Source organism: Pteropus alecto, unplaced genomic scaffold (assembly GCF_000325575.1).
Source record: "Pteropus alecto unplaced genomic scaffold, ASM32557v1 scaffold86, whole genome shotgun sequence".
NCBI classification, from domain to species: Eukaryota; Metazoa; Chordata; class Mammalia; order Chiroptera; family Pteropodidae; genus Pteropus; species Pteropus alecto.
The window spans coordinates 17363408-17382907 of record NW_006442109.1 but is presented as its reverse complement, the minus strand read 5'-3'; the positions used below and the strand labels follow the sequence as shown (position 1 = coordinate 17382907).

Genomic DNA, 19500 nt, shown 5'->3' with positions numbered 1-19500 from the left:
AACCTCAACTATTTCGTGAGATAAATGTTTTCTCTTTGGTAAGCTTCACTATAAACATCAGTTTCATGTCCCCTAACTAGATTTTAAGCTTCCAGAATGTGAGGGCCATAACTAAACATTTCTTCCAATCCTCATGAGCCCACACTGGGCACAAAGTAAGCACAAATAACATCAGAGAGGAGGCTGGCTGGCTGGATGAACAGTCACTGTATTTCCTCTGACTGCCTCATGCTTTCTTTCAGGACTTTTTTTAAAAACTTGATCTAGCTAATAATTCTAAAGAAATAGCAAGAAAGCACTATAGCTGTACAAGAAGGAATGATGCTTGAAAATTTTGGAACGAGGGCTTCAGCCAAAGAAGTGCAAGGTAAGAGAATCCTATGCACTTCCTTGCAGTCCAATCTGAGTTTAATTCTGGAGGCTGAATAGTTTGCATTGCTGACTCTGGTCTGATACTGCATGGGAACTGTACTGCTCCTACAGCAGTTATGTGTAGAACTTGGGGCACCTGGGGTAAAATGTATCCCCTTAGCCAAACAGATGCCAAAAGAAGAACATTAACCCAAGTGGAGAAGAGCAAGAGCGTGCTGGCAGCCCTCAACTGGGAGGAATCTATGCACGTCCTATAGAATTTCACAACATTCTGAAATAAAACAGATAATATTTTAGGATTAGATTGAAGCTTGGGATCCCATAGTCTGACCAGTATGATGATTGATTATCTACACAGAAAATAATTTGATTATCTACATGCTATGAATAAGCTCTAGATAACCCTAATCACTGACTAGAACTTTGAAGGCCAAAGTCCACAGCGATGATAAAATGTATGTGTCAGCTTGGCTGGGCTATTTTGCCCAGTTGCTTGGTCAAACATGAGTCTAGATGTTGCTATGAAGCTATTTTTAGAGGTGATTAACATTTAAATCAGTAGATTTTGAGTAAAGCAGATTACCCTCACATTGTGGTAGGAGTCCACATAGAAATCCTGCCTGAGTTTCCAGCTTGTTGGCCTGCTCTGCATATTTCAGGCTCAAGACCAACATCAACTCTTATCTCAGTCTTCAACCTGCCATAGATTTCAGACTCACCAGCGTCCACAATTTAATGAACCAATTCTTTAAAATCTCTATCTACCTACCTATCATCTATCTATCTGTCAGTCTCTGTCCTATTGGTTCTGTTTCTCTGGAGAATCCTGACTAATACAACCACTAAACCTGACAAACACAACATTTCCACCTGGAATGTAGAATGTAGACATCTCCTAAGGCTTTGGAGGCTGGATGTGTGCACGTGTGTCTCAGGTCAGTGACCCAGAAGCACTAACTTTGCATTGGTGAGCAGAATTCTTTTAAAGGCACATCATTCTGAAATGTCCCATCACTGTCAACACCACCATCACTATCACCATCACCAAACTATAGTTTATAATCTCAGGTATTAAAATTGGCAAAAAAAAAAAAAAAAAGAAAAGAAATATAAGCCTACCCTTTCTCAAAACAAATATCACTTATGTTGCAAACATTTTCTAGATGATTAGAAATTATTTCTGCTTAAAATTATATCTGTGCTCTTTGTTGTACATTTCCAAAAAGAATTTGCTAGGAAAAGAATACATTCTTAATTTAGTTGTGAATGCTACAAGAGAATAAAGATAAAATGACATTTACAGCGGGAGAGGCCATGTATTGCTATACAATCAAGCCTGTTACTCCACCAGCAGCTACAGTTTCTATGACATCTCAGGTGATCTGTACATTTCAATTACCTGCTAGGACTAGCAACAAACCAGAGGATTAGAATGACGTACACCACCCCTGTTCTAATTATTTCTTTGCTAATAAAATGAGCTTCTTGAAAAAAGCTATGTTTCTAAGGCATAGCAGAGTAGCTAACACAGTAGATACCCTAAATGGCATATCTTAGTTAACACAAAAAATATGGTATCAGAGACCCATAAATGCATGCATCCATGAATGTTAAATAACACTTTTATATCAGATGAAAATTTTTCTGAGTGCTTTCACAGCCATTGCCTGGTTTTATCCTCACAATATGTTTATCAAATAGGTAAGGCAAATCTTGTTATCCGCATTTTTTAAACTTGAGAAAGTATTTTCAGAAGGACTGAATGATTTGTCCAGAGTTATGAGCTCATGTACCATATCACAGGCAGGACCACAACAGGACTTCCGACCCCTTGGTGTGGGGTTCTAGAATATCCTGATCAACACATTCTTTTGTTTCGCTTTTAGCTTTAAAGGTTTTTAAAACTTTTATATATCATGTTTATCACTCTGGAAATATCTCATTGTTAATAAAAGAGGCAATGCTTTTTTTCTTTTCACATATTATGATGCCCTGCGTAGTACTCTATACATAGTAAATGCTAAGGGCATGTTAACGAACCAGAGTATGAGACATATCAACTGTGGCAATGAAGAAAGAGTCACACCATACTGAAGTTACTGGCAAAAAACGACTAGACAACTAGAGTGAAAAGCACAAACACGAGTTATCTCTCCTTGTGGACAACATGCAAATAACTCACATAAAATAGTTAAACAATGATGCACCTAAGAATCAGGGAGAAATTCACATCAGTGTCAGGAACAACAAGAAAAATAAACCAGTAATGCCACGACCCAGTAAGTCAACCTTAAAATATGAAACCCTAAAATAGGAAACAGCAAGAATGTTCATCACTTGATAATAGCAAAAAACTGGAAACAACACTAATACCTTAAAGAAGGATAAATATATAAATTAAAATATTACGGCATTTGCAGATGGAGAAAAACCATGCATCACTGAAAATGTGTTATTGTGGAGCAATCTCACAAATATAACATTTTTGATTTAACCAAAAAGCATGTCACAGAAAAATGTATTCAGAATGGTCTTATTTTAATAAATTGAAAAATAGGCAAAAGGAAACTGTTTTTTTAGGAATATATATCTACATGATAAAAATATTTTTAAAAGCAAAGAAATGATAAACACAATATTTAGGACAGTGGCTACTACTTGTGGGGTTAGAAAAGGAGATGCTATTGTGAGGGAGTACAGGGGGTTTTTGGAGATTGTGGTAATGTTCTACTTCTTAAGTTGAGTAATGAAGAGCACAGATATTTGTCTTATTATTTAAAATAAAGATTTATATTATATAGACTTTTTTGTATATATATTTCATAATTGAAAATACTAAATTTCACTTGGTCTCATCTAGAAGTAAAACAGATCTGTACGGGGGTGGGGTGGGGTGGGGAAAGGGAACATTCCCTATTCTATAGCAAAAGCAAAAATGCAAACACAAAAAAAATCAAATCATCATCTGTCACTCAGCCTTAAAAAATGAGATTGTCAGTTAGTGATGAGATTGCCTTTGGCAGCAAAAAAGCACCTTTGCTTATTATGATGCTAATTAGATTTTCTTTGCAATACCTTCATAGTTACTAGCATAGTTATCATTTCTTGGGGTGGGGGTGTGTGAAAAAAACATGTTATGTAGTCTAATACTAAAAACATATTCTTTAAAAAAAAAAATCCAGTGTTTTGTTAGCTAAAAAAATGGAAAAAAAAAACCTGTTAACTTCTTTTTTGGTGCTTCTGTTTAATCACCAATAAGTTCTGAACACAGTAACTGTTCCTGTACCTTCGTGTTCAAATCATAACAGGTTTAAAATATAAAAGTAAGATGCTAAGAAGGTTTGAAATAGGATTCCAAAAAGACAAAATTAGGATAGGACTTGAAGATAGTCTTTAGGAAATCAGAAATAAAAACTGTCATTAAAAAAAATACAATCAGGTTTAACTTTTTTTTTTTTTTGCCTCTATAAGAGCTGGCAATCCTTTATTTTATCGGTGTAAAGAAGATAGTTTTCCTTTGTAAAAGAGTGGGGATAAGGGAGTGGATGGGATTTTGTAACTGGATATAGGTAAGCCCCTAAAATCCACTGGAGTGAGGAGGCACAACCCCAGACACTCTGGACCACCCACCAGGGTACATGGATGAGAGTGAAGGAAGGCAAGACAAAGAGGCTGGCTTTCTAGTCATCTGTCATAACAGGCGTTGAGTGAGACCTGACAATCAGGAAAGGTGCCTGGAAGGAGGATGGAAGGGTAGACTAGCACCCAAAAGGAGAAAAAAAAAACTGTATCTACCTCACCATATTGCACAGAGTCTCCATAACCACCCTGAATCATTTCTCACATCACAGATTCCCAAACCACTTTTCCTTGCTGCTTTGCTGAAATATACCCTTGCTTCATATTTCACACAAGTATAATATTACTTACCAATCGATTTTCATCAAATACTTCAAAGAGAAGCCGGTGCTGCTGAGGATGGACCTAAGTAAGGCAAACACAACCTTTCTTTAAAAACAAATGAACAACAACCTACAGGGACTGAGAAGTAAATGCTTGAAAATGTTGCTATTTCCTAATCCCAAGATATTATAAATTATGTGAGATACTTAAGACAAAAGCAGACTAGTCACAGGTCATCTATTTTACATAACAACAAAGTGGATTTGGTTGCTTATTTTTCCAATTTTTCTAAAAAGGATTAAAAGAAATTTCAAAAAACTTGTTTAAATGTTTGGCGGCACTTAAAAATATTGATTAGATTTTTAACCTCTTATCAATTTTATTTACTTGCTTTTTATTTATAAGGTTAGAACTACCCAAAATGGATGCTGATTTTTATGGGAATGAGTGTTCTGAATATTTTTAGTACTGATTTGATAAATGAAATTGTTTTTCTACTGTAAAAAGCACATAAGCAGTAAAGAAGTATAAACTGAGTTTTCACTTATTGTTTGTATTTTCCACATGAGAAGAAATTAACATGCAAAAAAATCAACATGTAGTATTTTATTTTTCAAAGCTGATGCTTTCATTTTTGCTGAAATATTTCAACGTTAAGTTAAAGTTTACCTAATATCTGAAATAAGTTAGAGAAAGACAAATACAACATGATTTCACCTATATGTGGAATCTAAAAAGCAAAATAAATGAACAAACAAAACAAACAAACTCATGATACAGAGAACAAATTGATGGTTGTCAGATGGGAGGGGGGGTTGCAGGGATAGGTGAAAAAGGTAAGGGATTATGAATAAAAATTGCCAGTTGTGAAATAGCCACAGGGACATAAAGTACAGCACAGGGAATATAATCAATAATATTGTAATCACCATGTATGGGGTCAGATGGGGACTAGACCGACTTAACAGGGTGATCTCTTTGCAAGTTATATAAATATCTAATTACTATGTTGTATACCTGAAACTACTATTGTATGTCAACTGTAATTAAAAACTTTAAAAACTTATTTTAAAAACTACTTAATATCAAAGAAAATCTTTAATAATTTTTTATACTAGAAGTTAAAATGTGTGAGATAATAGAAAAATATATATGCATATATACACATACATACATATATTGGTCCCTGCCCCCAGTTCCTGGCACAGAGCTCCTAAAACCCTTGTAATTTCCTAAGTGGTGGGAGTACTTGGAGCATTTTTTGTTCTAATATTTGGTATCTGACCCCAGTTCCTGACACAAGGCTCCTGAAACCCTTATAATTTCCTGGGTGACAAGAGTGTCTTCTGTTCTGAGGTGAATCTCACTGGGTGACAAGAGTGTCTTCTGTTCTGAGGTGAATCTCAGTGGGCATTAGGATGAGGGCTGGTCACTAGAAAGAACAAGCCATGATTAGAAGTTTAGAATTTTCAGCCTCAACCCCCATTCTATTGAGAAGGGAGGAGGTTTAAGAATGGAGTTAATGATCCATCATGCCTACATGATGAAGTCTCCACAAAAAAATCCCCAAAGTACAGAGTTCAGAAAGCTTCTGGGTTGGTGAACACATCCACATATGGGGAGGGTGACATACCCCAGCTCCACAGGGACAGAAGCTCCTACCTACCCTCAGGACCCTCCTACATCTCACCCTATGTATCCCTTCACCTGGCTGTTCATTTTTATCCTTTATTATATCCTTTAATATGGTAAGCATAAAGAAGTGTTTCTCTGAGTTCTGTGAGCTGCTCTAGCAAATTAATGGAGTATGAGGAGGGGATCATAGGGATCCTAAATTTGTAGCCAAGTCAGACAGAAGTTGTAGGTAACCTGGGGACCTACTACTTTACACCGGTATCTGAAGTGAGCTCAGTCTTATGGGACTGCAACCTTAACCTGTGGAATCTGACACTATCTCCAAGAAACAGAGTCAGAATTGAGTTAAAATATAGGACAACCAGCTGGTGTTGCACAGAATTGCCCAATGTAGAGGGTCGGGGAAATCCTTCACACATTTGATGAGCAGAAGTGTCAGTAGTGAAGTGTTCTGTGTAAGTAGTAAAGAAAAACACAAGGTGGATAACTAGATTTATTTTCTCTATGATATATACATTTCCCCACTGAGGCTAATACAAGATTATGCATAAAAAATTCTCACATTTAGGTTGATTTTTCCCCATGATAAATAATATTAAACACTGTGATAGTTTAATACTTTGCTTTCATGTCAAAAATACCGATAATGTCCTATGAGTACAACAGATAACTAGCCCAATGTCTACTCTCCCTTCCTTCTGAGAACATAATCCTAATTTTACCTACAGCAATGTGCCCAGAGCCGCCATAGTGCATAACTCTGGGGGACAGTTTTTTTTTTTTATTTGAAGTATAACATATATTCAGTAAGTATAATGTACACTAACCTTAAATATATAGCTTGATGACTTTTTATATATGTGCACTGTGTCATCATCACCCAGGTCAAAATAGCAAACACTCCATTCTATTTTATGTATCATTTTCCATTTGGATAGTGCCTTAGGGACTTTCTTGACATTGAGACTCTGAATATGTCTATCTAAAAATGACTCCCTTGCACCTAAAGGCAACCAGAGAGGCCAACCTGATGGCAGTCATAGGATGGGACTCCTGGGAGAGTTCTTTAAATAGGGCTGTCTCAACTGGAGAGATGTTCCTCTTGCCCTTTGCATTTCTCTCTCCTGCCCGGAACTTGGGTGGGGTAGCTGGCACTCCTGCAGTCATACTGTAACCATGGAGCCACTCTAAGGATGGAAGCCCTAATCAAGGACTAGAAACAATAGGGATAGATAGATAGTAAGACAATAATCTCTTCTAAGAAGATGTAACAGAAGTTTTGAGGAGATGAAATTTGAGCTGTGACTTGAAAGATGGGAAGAATCTGAATAAGAAAGTATAGAGAACATTGACAACGAGGAGATGACATGAGGAAAGGCATGGGAGCAGAACGAGCATGCTCTAAGATCTAATGGATAAGAACATTTTTGTATTAGAAAGTGCTAAGAAAAATTTGGTTAGTTAGGGTAGAGCCAGGCTGAAGTCACTGAAATGTGGAAAAGAAGTTAAGGCTTGATTGGCAAGAAAGAAAATTAAGCTTTTAAAGGAAAAATGGTATGACGTAGGTCATATGTAAATATTATTTTGTCAGTTATACATAAAATGAATTGAACTTGAGAGAGAGAGAGAGAGAGAGAGAGAGAGAGAGAGAGAGAGAACCTGGAGTCCATAGGTCCAGTAACTCAGGCGTGAAGCGATGAGAGCTCTGCTTGGGACTGTCCCAGTGAGAACAGGGAGGAAGACAAGGCCACAAAAAACATTTTGAGGAAAAAAAATCTGATGTCTCGCTCTCTGTCAAAGTATCTGGTAGACATGCAGACATCCAATATCAACGATAAATATTCTAATAGGAGTACTATCAGATCTAATTAGGCCATAATTAATAACTTCATAACAGGACTTTCTACCGCAACTACTTCTCTTTTTAATCTTTCCTACTATAATTGGAGTGACTTGCCCTAAAAGACAGTTTAGGCCATCTTTACTGCTCTACACAAAAGTTGTTCTTAATGTCGTAAAGAATAAAATCCATAACTGATCATAGAATGATGGTTCATGATCTGAGTCCAATTTGCCTTTCCGGCCTTGTCTCCTACAACCGTCCCCCTGCCCACCCAAATAGACTAGAAACAGACTACTCACTGCTTACTGAACAGAATTAAACCCTAATGACCTAAAACACAGGTTGAGCAAACTGTAGCTTGTGGGCCAAACCCAGCCAGCCACCTGCCCTTTTTTTTTTTTCTACAGAGCCTAAGAATTTTAAAAATATTTTTAAATGGTTATATTTTAAATGAATACATAAGTATCTACATAATAGCCCCAATTTTTGCCTCCTGGCTCACAACACCTAAAATATTTACTATCTTGCCCTTTAAGAAAATGTCTGCTGATCCCTGACATTCACTGTGTGTTATCTATTAATTTCTCTCTTATGTATCTAGAATGGTACTGAATAAAACCATCCTTCAAAGATGTGAGAAAACAGTCATTCAAACCACTTTGTGTTCCGTGGTTCACATGAGGAGTTCTGTTTAAGAAAGATAGAATCAGTCTGGGAAACTGTGCATCTAACTAGTTGGAATCCTCAAATGATAATACAAACAGAGGGAAGAAAATTATTAAATAAATTATTCACACAAAAATTTTCAGAGCTGAAGGGAAACAGTTGTCTTGAAATTGAAATGCTTAGCAAAAGCCCAAACAATGAATTTTTAAAACTGTATACACAAGGCATATCACTACACTATTTTAAAACACTAGGATAAAGATAATTATCAAAGTTTTCGGAGAGAGGAGGATCACCTCCAAAGGAACAAGAATCCAACTTTTCAACAGCAGTGCTCAGAAAAAATTATTTTCATCCTAGAATGCTGCGAGGGGCCAAACATAAGTTGGCTATTTACTCATCTATCATAGCTGGAAGTTAATTTGGGACATGGATGTATGAGCTATTCAGTAATATGGAAATAATGACAAGAATAACAAAAATAAAGTTATAAATGGTTCCTTCTGGGAAGCGTGGAGGATGGAGAATGAGACACTAGAGTTGGTTGCTTTTCATTATAAACCCTTTATACTATCTGATTTTTAAGCTCTGTGTGAATTCTATGATGAGATGATCTTTAAAAAAAATTTATTAAAAATAGGAGTATATCTATGGTCACAAACAAAAAATAAGAGTAAATCTATGGTCACGAAAATAGTTTACAGGGTTATATTTATAGAAAAGATGAGAAGGAACGAAAATAAAAATTCTAGTAATAGGTTTTTTTGCAAAAAGGATAAATATATAAATCTATAAATGCATAAAAGAGAGGAAAAAAAAAACTTGTCAGAGGAGAACCCAAAATTTCGAACAACAAAAGTATTGGTAAGTGTCAGTTTATTCTACGATGCTCATGAAGAACCTGAAGTAAGTACCTGGAAATTTAGCTGGTGGATTCAGAAAAAAAACAAGTAAGCATATTTTTAAAAATAGCTTTATTGAGATATAATTCATGTACCATACAATTGACCCATTCAAAGTATACAATTCAATGGCTTTTAGTATATTCAGAATGTGTAACCACCATCACAACTTTTAAACATTCTCATCGCCTAGAAAAGAAACCCATGCCCTTTAGCAGTTACTCCAAGTTTCCTCTCAATCTCCCTAGTCTGAAGCAACCTCTAATCTACTTGCTGTCTCTATAGGTTTGCCTGTTCCAGACATTCAATATACGTGGAATCACACAATATGTGGTCTTTTGTAACTGGCTTCTTTCACTTAGTAGAATGTTCTTGAGGTTCACCCATGTTGTAGCATGTATCAGTACTTCATTCTTTTTAATAACTAAATAATATCCCATTGTATGTATATATCCTTATTTTGTTTATCCATTTATCTGTTGATGTATACATTTAGGTTGTTTCTACATTTTGACATTAATGAATCATGATGGTATGAACACTCATGTACAGATTTTGTGTGGATATATAAGTGCATCTAAAAACTGTAAAAAAAAAAGTTAAATGAATTAGATAAGTATTTTACAAGCATAAAGCATTATATAAATAGAAAGTATCTTGGCATTTTTATATATATGTTTTATGTCTTTCTACTTTGTTCCTCTGTACAGTTAATCTGTATAAAATATAAAAATATAAAAATAAATTATAGACACACAGTCAGGGGAGAAACCCAAACAGTAAAAATGATATATAGTGAATTATAAATCTCTTATCCTTGTCCCACCCTCAGAGAAAATATTGTGAACACTTTCTTAGGTCCATCCAGAAGTATTTTCTGAAAATGCCAGCATAAGAGAGGGCATTTTTTGTGTTTCTGTTTTTATACAAAAAGGTATAGCATATACACAATGTTCTGCACCCTTGTTCTTTTGTTTAATATATTTTGAAACTAATGCCGGATCAATATATATACATCTCTTTTAAAACAGCTGATGTATATTTCATTGTGTGGATATACCATAATTTACTTAGTGCTTTATTAATGGAGTGCTCCCTCTTCTTCCTAGCCAATGGAATTCTAATTTTATTCAAATACTGATGACAGAGTGAGTCAGGGACAGATGGCCCCTCCCCACCCCCAGGGGCTGAATCCTGATTCCTCTAAGCCCTCAAGGTAATGCCATTCTCCTTACCAATGATTGGGTTAGAAATACTCACATGACACAACTCTGGCCCAAAAGATAGGAATCAAAGTCTCCTGGGGAAGCTTTTAGAAAAGTTTTAAAAGAGACATGTGAAGGAAAACTCCCTTTTCTGCCACTGGACATCATCATGTCAGGCTACGACATTTGGAATTGCTGCAAGCATCTCGTGACCATGGACAGAAAGCCAAGAGAATCCCAGAGAGCCTGGGTCAGACATGGCTGCTCAGCTGCTGCAGTCACCACCCTTCCTTTTTGCATGCTTCTTGAGATTAGAGATAAGTGTTTTTATTGTTTAAGCCAACGTTAGCTATTACTTCAAGTCTGTTACTTGAAACTGAAAGCATCCCAAATGATTCATTTCCTCAGAAGGCCTTTCCTAAATCCTCTAGACTTAGGGAGTCCCCTAACTTCCTTAATATCCCCCTGATATTCACTCCTTAGCACCTGGTTTTCCCTTTCATGATGCTCAGTGCACTAATAATTATTTTGAGACACTCATTCATAGGGGTCCACAGCAGACAGTAAGCTTCACTGAGGGTGAGGACTGTGGCCATCTCATTAATCAGCATTAGCAAAGTGCCTGGGAAACAAGCATAGAAAAATATCACACCAATTTTGTGTGTGTATGTGTGAAGGTGGACGAGTATAAATATATTGATAAAGATACCAGAAGATCATACAATCAGTGGTGGTTTTATGAAGATTAAATTATGGCTGATTTTTATTTCTCTTTATAAAAATATCTATCATGTACATGTTGCATTGTATAAAAAATCATATACATATTATGTAAATATGATAAATATGAATATAAAGATACAAACCGAGCATCATGAGGGTATAGGGAATGGCATGGGGCTCCTTTTCAGATGCTCATGCACTATGCTCATGCATAGAGTACATATGTGTATATTACAACTAATGTGATTTCTTTCCCTCTTATAACTTGCCTCCCTTAGCCTCATCTGAGAAGCTATAAGTGTAGATCTTATTATAATTTGATATTGAACATTAACTTCAACTTGGAGTGTCCCCTGTTTGTTAATCTGCCAGTAACAGTTTTCCATAAAAACTTTCTTTGAACTTCATGTTTTCTCAAAGATATAAAGGCTCCCTTCAACTTCTAACCACAATTTCCATTTGGCTGAATGCCTAACAACCAAGTTTTTACTGTAGTATATTATATCAATAGACATTTTTATGTGAATACATTCAATTGAAAACATTTTGTGCTATGTATAAATAATGATATAAATGACAAAGAGGAAAGTAGGGGCCCACACATAATAATGTCCTTTATATAGAAAGTACTAAATCACCATGTGTTTTCAGTTCTTTATCTAGCTGTGATGAATTAGCAGTGATTCACACAAATTTATCTAGTTATCCTTGCAATACATTTGCAAATTTCAGATTGAAATAAACTGTGCTGCCTATGATCCCAGAATAAAGTAATGCTGGTTAGAACACTTAGTAATAGTAAAATCATGGTAATAGAAACAATGAGTAAAAGGCAATAGAGTCCTGAGCCTGGTTTATCATTTATAAATGACCTTGTTTCTTATTTTTGTGGTAACATCTCTAATTCAAAAGTATACGGAAACCTATATAATTTTATTAACCAATGTCACCCCAATATATTTAATTAGAAAAACAAAAAAATAAAAATAGTACTGACTTTCAAGCATCTTCTCTAAAAATCAAAATCATCAAAAATAATGGAAAGATTGTTACAATTTTATATTTTTAAAAATTTTAATTTTAATTTTAATTCCTCTAACAGATACCTGTATTTTCTATTTCTATTCATATTGGTTTGCTATAGTTTTGGCCTTTAAAGAATTTTTCCATTTTAGCTAAGTTGTTAAAATTATTGCCATAAAGTTGTTCATAATATTACCTTACTTATTTTTTTGTTTGATGGACGTTCCTTTCATTCCTGATATTGGTCATATGAGTTTTCTTTCCGTCTCTCTTATTTGAACTAGTGATAGCATAACAATTTTATTCACCTTTTCAAAGAACCATCTTTGATTTCATTTATTTTCTCTGTTTTTCATCCATTTTCCATTTCATTGATTTCCATTCTTATTTCCTTCCCTCTACTTTCTAAAAAATTTTTTTTGCTTAGGGTAGAAACTTAGATCATTGATTTGAAATCTTTTTTTTCTTTTGTACATAAGTTTATGAAGGTGTAAATTTTTCTCTAAGCACTGAATTAGCTCATCCCATATTTTCATGTTATGCTTTATCAGTTAAAATATTTTCTAAATTTATAATTTCCTTTTTGAGCCATGACTTATTTAAAATATGTTGCTTTATTTCTAAATATTTGTGGATTTTCCAGATATATTTGTGATGCCGAATTCTATTTTAAGTCTGTTGTAGTCAGAGAACATATCCTGTTGAATCTCAATCCTTTTAAATGTAGTCAGACTTGGCCCAATATAAGGTCTATCTTGGTGAATGTTCCATGGACATATAAGAAGAATGTATATTCTTCAGATATTAGATGTAATGTTCTATACATCCAAATAGGCTAAGATGATTGATAGTGTTTTTCATATCTTTTATGCACTTTCTGACTTTTTTGTCTAGCTGTTTTATCAATTACTGAGAGAGAAGTAATAAAATCTTCAACTATTCTGGACTGATTTATTTCTCTACTTAATTCTGTCAATTTCTGCTCATAATTTGAAGCTCTTTTATCAGGTACATACAAATTTATTATTGTATGTCTTCTTGATAAATAAGCCCTTTTATAATCATGAAATGTCCCTATTTATCTCTGTAACATTCTTCACCCTAAAGTCCACTTCATCTAATGTTAATATGGCCACATCAGGATTTTGTTTGGGGTTTTGTGGCTTAGTGTTTGCATGGTATAACTTTTTCTGTACTTTTACTTTTAACCTGTCTGTGTATTTATACTCAAATTGTATCTTCTGTAAACAGCATGTAGTTAAATCTTGCTTTTTAAAAAAATTATTGAGATAGTTGACTTTATGACTATCATCTTTCTATTTATTTTTCTATTTGTTGTTATTCCTCTTTTCTTCCCTTTTATTTTTTTAAAAAAATTACTAATCAAGCATTTCTTGGTATTCCATTTTATTTTCCTTATTGAATTTTTATTATAATTTTGTTTTAATTTTTTAGTGGCTGCTCTAAGGATTACAATATGCACCCTTAAATATCACAACTGTAACGGCCAGAGTTGAGCCACTTGGATGTCTTTCAGATCTCTTTCAAGAGACCTTGCATAGTTGATTGAAAGCTCCCAGCTAACCATGCACCTTTGAATCTACTTGTTGTGTTCTTGCTTGCTCTCCAAAACTAGACACAGTCGGGGGTCCAGAGCCTGGCCATTCTTGCTCGAGACAGGACTTCCCTAGCACACAACCTTTGCTTGGAAACTCTTCATTAGTCTGGATGAGATATTCTCAGAATGGTGCTTGCATATCTAATTTCATTTTGGTGTCTGCTTCTCAGAGGGCCCAAGCTAACACAGATGGTATGGGTAGTGGGGTTTTAGGACCAGCCCACATTCACCTAGCAGGCAAGGAACTCCCCATCCTGAGCTGAATGTGGGACACATAAAGCCCCAGGCATAAAGTGGCGGCTCAGTTCCTAAAGATTTCTCTGGTGGTGTCCTGGGGGAGTGTCCCAGTGGAGGGGAACACCCTTGCCAGAGTGATATTTAAGGCACTTAGAAGATAGAGTGAGAATAATATCCACAAAAACAATGGAGTTGCCTAGTTATTACTATTCTGTATTGAAGACTTACGGAGAGATAATGAGAAAATAAGGGCAGTTAAACAGCTAACGATTAAGTATGAGAGACAGAGGGCCTCTTTGGTAGCTTATAAAGAGGCCTGCATCTCCTGGAGTAGAAAAAAGGACCTAACTGGGGAGCAGACTCAAAGTTGACAGAGTTTCAGAGCTCAGAGACATTTAAATGTTCAGCCACTGCAGGTCAAGTCAAGGCTCTGACAGGGAAAACCTGGGACCCTGATACACAGGATAGGAGGATCTGGGTGGATGCTCCGAGATGTTGGTTCCACGCGTCCCTGAATTCTAAGCTTGCAGAGTAGCCCATCCCTCCGTAATAAGAGCTAGCACTTCCCCCACGCAGGGAGACACTGCAGAGGCTTCTCCCCCCGCAAGGAAATGGGTTCTCTCCTCGGGAGTTTCTCTAACTTCTCTTCTGGCTACCAAGGTAATAACCAGTGTTAACTCCCAGCATAACCCAGCTGGGCCTGATATAGGATGAAAGAGATTACATCTGGAAGAAAGTAAGAACTAAATAGCACATACTGGAAGGAGCCAGAGAAATACCCCTGGGACTATGATGATCAAAGGAGCAGAAACATAAGACTGGATAGCAAGATTTCATCGACTTGGGACTTAACATCCTGTCAAGGGCCCCATGAAATGAGGCGAACTTGTTGTTAGGGTGGCTCTCAGAAGCCTGAAAAAATAATGAGCCAAGTGGAAATGCCTGAGTTTCCCTGGCAGGTGGTAGGGGAAGGAACAAAAAGGCCAATAAAAGTGGACATGCTGGAATGAAAAAAAAAAATTTATATATATTATATATATATACACATACATTCCATGAGGCCAAAATACCTATCAGATTCTTATTACATGGGAGGCCTAGAGGACACACAATTAACTATGGTCATCAGGCATGTGCTGGTGAGAGGGGCAGCAGCATCACCAAGAAGTGTGGTGGTGGCTCTCTTCTGCATGCCAGGACTGACGGTAGGAGAGGTGATCACAGGGCTGGGCTCCTTAATAGCCCTGCGAGGGGATGATCCTCCCCTTTTTCAGTAACAGAGGCAGCTAGTGGCATTTCACTGCCAGAATCAAGGAGCTACAATTATTGTAATGGCTGATCAGGTAGAAGGGGAAGTAAAGCAGACTTGACTTGACCTGCAGAGTACAGAACACAGAACCCCTGGAGGCGAAACTTGCAGGTGGCCAATGAAGGTGCTGCTTGACATGTACAATCAAGATAAGGCAGCAGTGGAGAAGCAGGCGGCTAAGGGCAGTTGACCCAGTTAGTAAAAAATCAGAATCCCTTGTCTAGTTCTCTAGCCTGAGCCAATTTCTAATCCAAAGCTACTGACTGAGGAAGTGACCTAATCCTCTGAAGGATTCTGCATCACTGTAGGAAGTGTATATTGTAATGATCCCTCCCTTCCTCCTCCAAAAGGACCATGGCCATTTATTTGGGTGATTGTATATTGGGGGAAATGAATACTCAGACATACTGAGCACTGTTGGAAACAGGGTATGTGTTGATACCTAGACACCCAAAGCATCACCATAGCTTCCTTTATTAGGGCAAGGACTTACAGGGACTATGTAATAAATGCAGTCCTGGCTAAAGTCCACTGGTTCTGTGGATCTACCTGGCCATCATTTCCCTGGTTTTCAAGTATATAATTGGGACTGACAGACTGGAGGCTGGATTCCTCACCACCACCACCACACTGACTCCATGCTTGTGGAATAAGAGCTCCTAGTGAGAAAGTCAAGTGGAAGACTCTGAAACTGCCCTCCAGTTTCAGACTGTCCTCCTTGACCAGAGGGTCAAGATAGTAAATCTAACACAATATTGATTAGAAATGACAACAATAGCACAAGCAACAACAAAAAAATAGAAATCGAATATCATCAAAATTAAATACTGTCATGCTTCAAAAGAAACCAACAATAACATCAAAAGACAGCCCACAGAAAGGGAGAACATTTTTGCAAATCGTGTATCTGACAAGAAACTTGTAATCTAGAAATATAAAGAACTATGACAACTCAACAACAAAAAAAGACAAATAACCCAATTATAAAACGGGCAAATAATCTGAATAGACATTTCTCCAAAAAAGATACATAACTGGCCAATAAGCTCATGAAAAGATGCTTAACATCCTTTGACACCAAGGAAATGCAAATCAAAACCACACTTAGATACCACTTCGCACCCACTAGGAGGACTATAATAAAAAGATAGATCGTAAGTAATGCCGAAGAGGGGGAAAAATCAGAACTCTCACACACTGTTGGTAGGAATGTAAAATAGTAAAGCCACTTTGGAAAACAGGCAGCTCCTCACGTGACCCAGCAATCCCACTTCTGGGTATACGCCCCCTCGTGAAAATCTATGTCTGCACAAAAACCTGTACACAAATATTCAGAGCACCATTATTCATAGTAGTTAAAAACTGGAAAGAACCCAGACGTCCATCAACTAATGTATGTATAAATAAAGTGTGGTTATCCAAACAATGGAATATTATTTGGCAATAAAAAGAAAGAAAATACTGATATACGCTACAACATGATTGAATCTTGAAAATGTTATGCTAAGTGAAAAAAAAACCAGACACTAATTGTATACCATTTATACGAAATTCCCAAAATAGGCAATTCTGAGAGTCGGAAAGTAGTTTGGTGGTTGCCTGAGGGGCAAGTTTTGGAGGAAAAAAACAGGGAGTGTCAGCTGGTAGACATGGGGTTTCTTTTTGGGATGACAAAAATGTTCAAAAAATGATTTTAGTGATGGTTGCACAACTGTGATTATACTAAAACAACACTGAACTGTACACTTTGAATGGGTGAATTGTATGTTATGCAAATTATATCTCAAAGCTGTTTAAAAAACAAAAATATTGCAACCTTGTGGGAATGTCAGGGATTTGTACCGCCACTAAAGACCTAAAGGATACAAAGGTGGCTCCTATATTTTCATTCAATTCTCCAGTCTGATCCCTGCAGAAACCAGACAGACCCTGGAGAATGACATATATGCAAGCTCAACCGAGTAACAGCCTAAACTGCCTGCTGGTTCCCGGATCCAAGGAGTGCAGAGTGCCCTGGAAGCAGCTGTAGACTGGTTTGATGGGACCCGTTCTATGTCCCATGGAAAGACTGTGCTACCTTTGAGGACTTGGACCTCTAACTCAACAGAGCCCAATGTTCCAGGGATGGAAGCACACAGTTCTCCACGAGGTCTTTGGCAACCGTGGTAAGCGGGCCCCTCCTGCTTCTACTCCTTTGTTCCTGGACCCATGTATACTTTCCATTGCAAACATAGCCTCCTCTTATTGAGGTCTCTGGTGTAATGAATAAATTGGCACCCCGTCTCTGTAGAGTATTGCCTCCAGATTGGTGCTTCAGTTGTGCCTTCAGTAGGCCATTCCAATGCTCTGTAAGGATGCTTGCTTCTGGATAGTGTGGCAGGTGATGTGACCGAAATATTCTATGGTCATGGACTCATTCCTGCACCTCCTTCTCTGTGAACTGGGTTCCTGGAAGGATGAAATGTTGGGTGGATTTCCATCCCTACGGAACACACATTCTGTAAACCTCCAGATAGTTGTGCTAGCTGGGGTTCTGCAGAAAGGAATAGTAAACCCATACCCAAAAGTAATCTGAAGACAAATTACTGCCCCTTTCAGCATGGAAAGGGCCCAATTTAGTAAACAGCACAAAATGGCTACGATCATGAGGGTGAATGAATGGTCTGCAGTTTTATCTTCTTATAAAGTCTTTTTCTGGTTCTGGTATCAGGGCAATGCTGGCCTCATGAATGAATCGAGACATGTTCCCTCTTCTTTTATTTTTGGTAAAATATTATGTAGAATTGGAATTATTTAATCCATAATGTGTGGTAGAATTCAACAGTGAAACCATCTGGGCCTGAAGTTTTCTTTGTTGAAAGGTTTTTAACTTCAAATGCAATTTCTTTAAGAGACAGAGAACTTTTCAGGTAATTTATTTCTTCTTAAAATTTTGGTAGTATATGTCTTAAAAAATTGGTCCATTTTTTCTAATTTATTGAATATAGGCACGGAGTTGTCATTAGTATTCCTTATTGTCCATTTAATGTGTCATTTCCCTTGACTGCTTTCAAGGTTTCTTCTTCATCTTTGATTTCAGCAATTTGATTATGGGTCTGAACATGGTTTCCTTTGCATGTACTTTGTTTGGGTTTCACTGAACTTCTTTAACCTATAAATGCATGTCTTTCACCAAATTTGGAAAATTCTGGCCATTATTTCTTCAAATACTTTTTCCATCAATGTCTTTTTCCTCTTCTGAGACTTCAATGACCCAAATATTAGACTCTTAATATTGTTCACAGGTCTCTAAGGCTTTACTAATTTTTTTCAATCTTTATTTCTGTTCTTCAAATTAGATAATTTCTACTTATTATCTTCGAGCAGTATCTTTATTATTATTTTTACTGCTACTCCATTTTTTTATTGAACTTGTGCAGTGATTTTTAAAATTTCAGATAACATATTAAGTTCTAATATTTCATTTCATTCTTTTTTTATGGTTTCTATGTCTCTGCTAAGAATGTCTATCTTCCCATTCATTACAAGAGTGTTTATGTCAAAGAGCATGGTTATAATATTTATAATAGCTGCTTTACAGTTTTTACTGATTATTCAAATGTCTGGGTAATTGTGGGATTTGACATTTATCGATTGTCTTTTCTTTTGAGAATAGGTCACATTTTCATGGTTTGTTGTATGTAAAATAATTCTGAATATTATGTTGTGAAACTGGATCCTGCTAAAATTCTTAATAGCTTTACAGTTGCTTATACCATCAGTTAAGTTCAATGCCCTATTTCAGCATCATGGCTAAAATTAGAAGCATCAATGTTTTTTTTTAAACTCTTGAACAAAATAACAATAGCTGAATAGCTCCTTTAATGTGATAAATAATAAAAAGTCTATGTTTAATGAAGAAAAGCTATATCCATTCTCATAAAAATCAGGAACAAGACAAATAAACATCCATCCCTATTACGACTAAACATTATTTGACACTAGAAAAGAGTAAGAGGTACAAAAAAAAATTCAGTAGATTGAAAACACATATTTCTAAGAACAGTGCAATGAAATATGTAAAA

At 36.3% G+C, this 19500-nt stretch overlaps 1 protein-coding gene across 2 annotated transcripts in view; it reads right to left on the bottom strand.

Annotated features, from left to right (window-relative positions):
- The window catches only part of NEDD4 (neural precursor cell expressed, developmentally down-regulated 4, E3 ubiquitin protein ligase), a 96559-nt gene that overhangs the window by 56630 nt on the left and 20429 nt on the right, over positions 1-19500 (bottom strand). For both annotated transcript variants that reach the window (XM_006920336.3, XM_025038737.1), the window contains one exon: positions 4303-4356. In XM_006920336.3, the coding sequence (XP_006920398.1) occupies positions 4303-4356 (54 nt within the window). The remainder of the gene's footprint in view (positions 1-4302; positions 4357-19500) is intronic.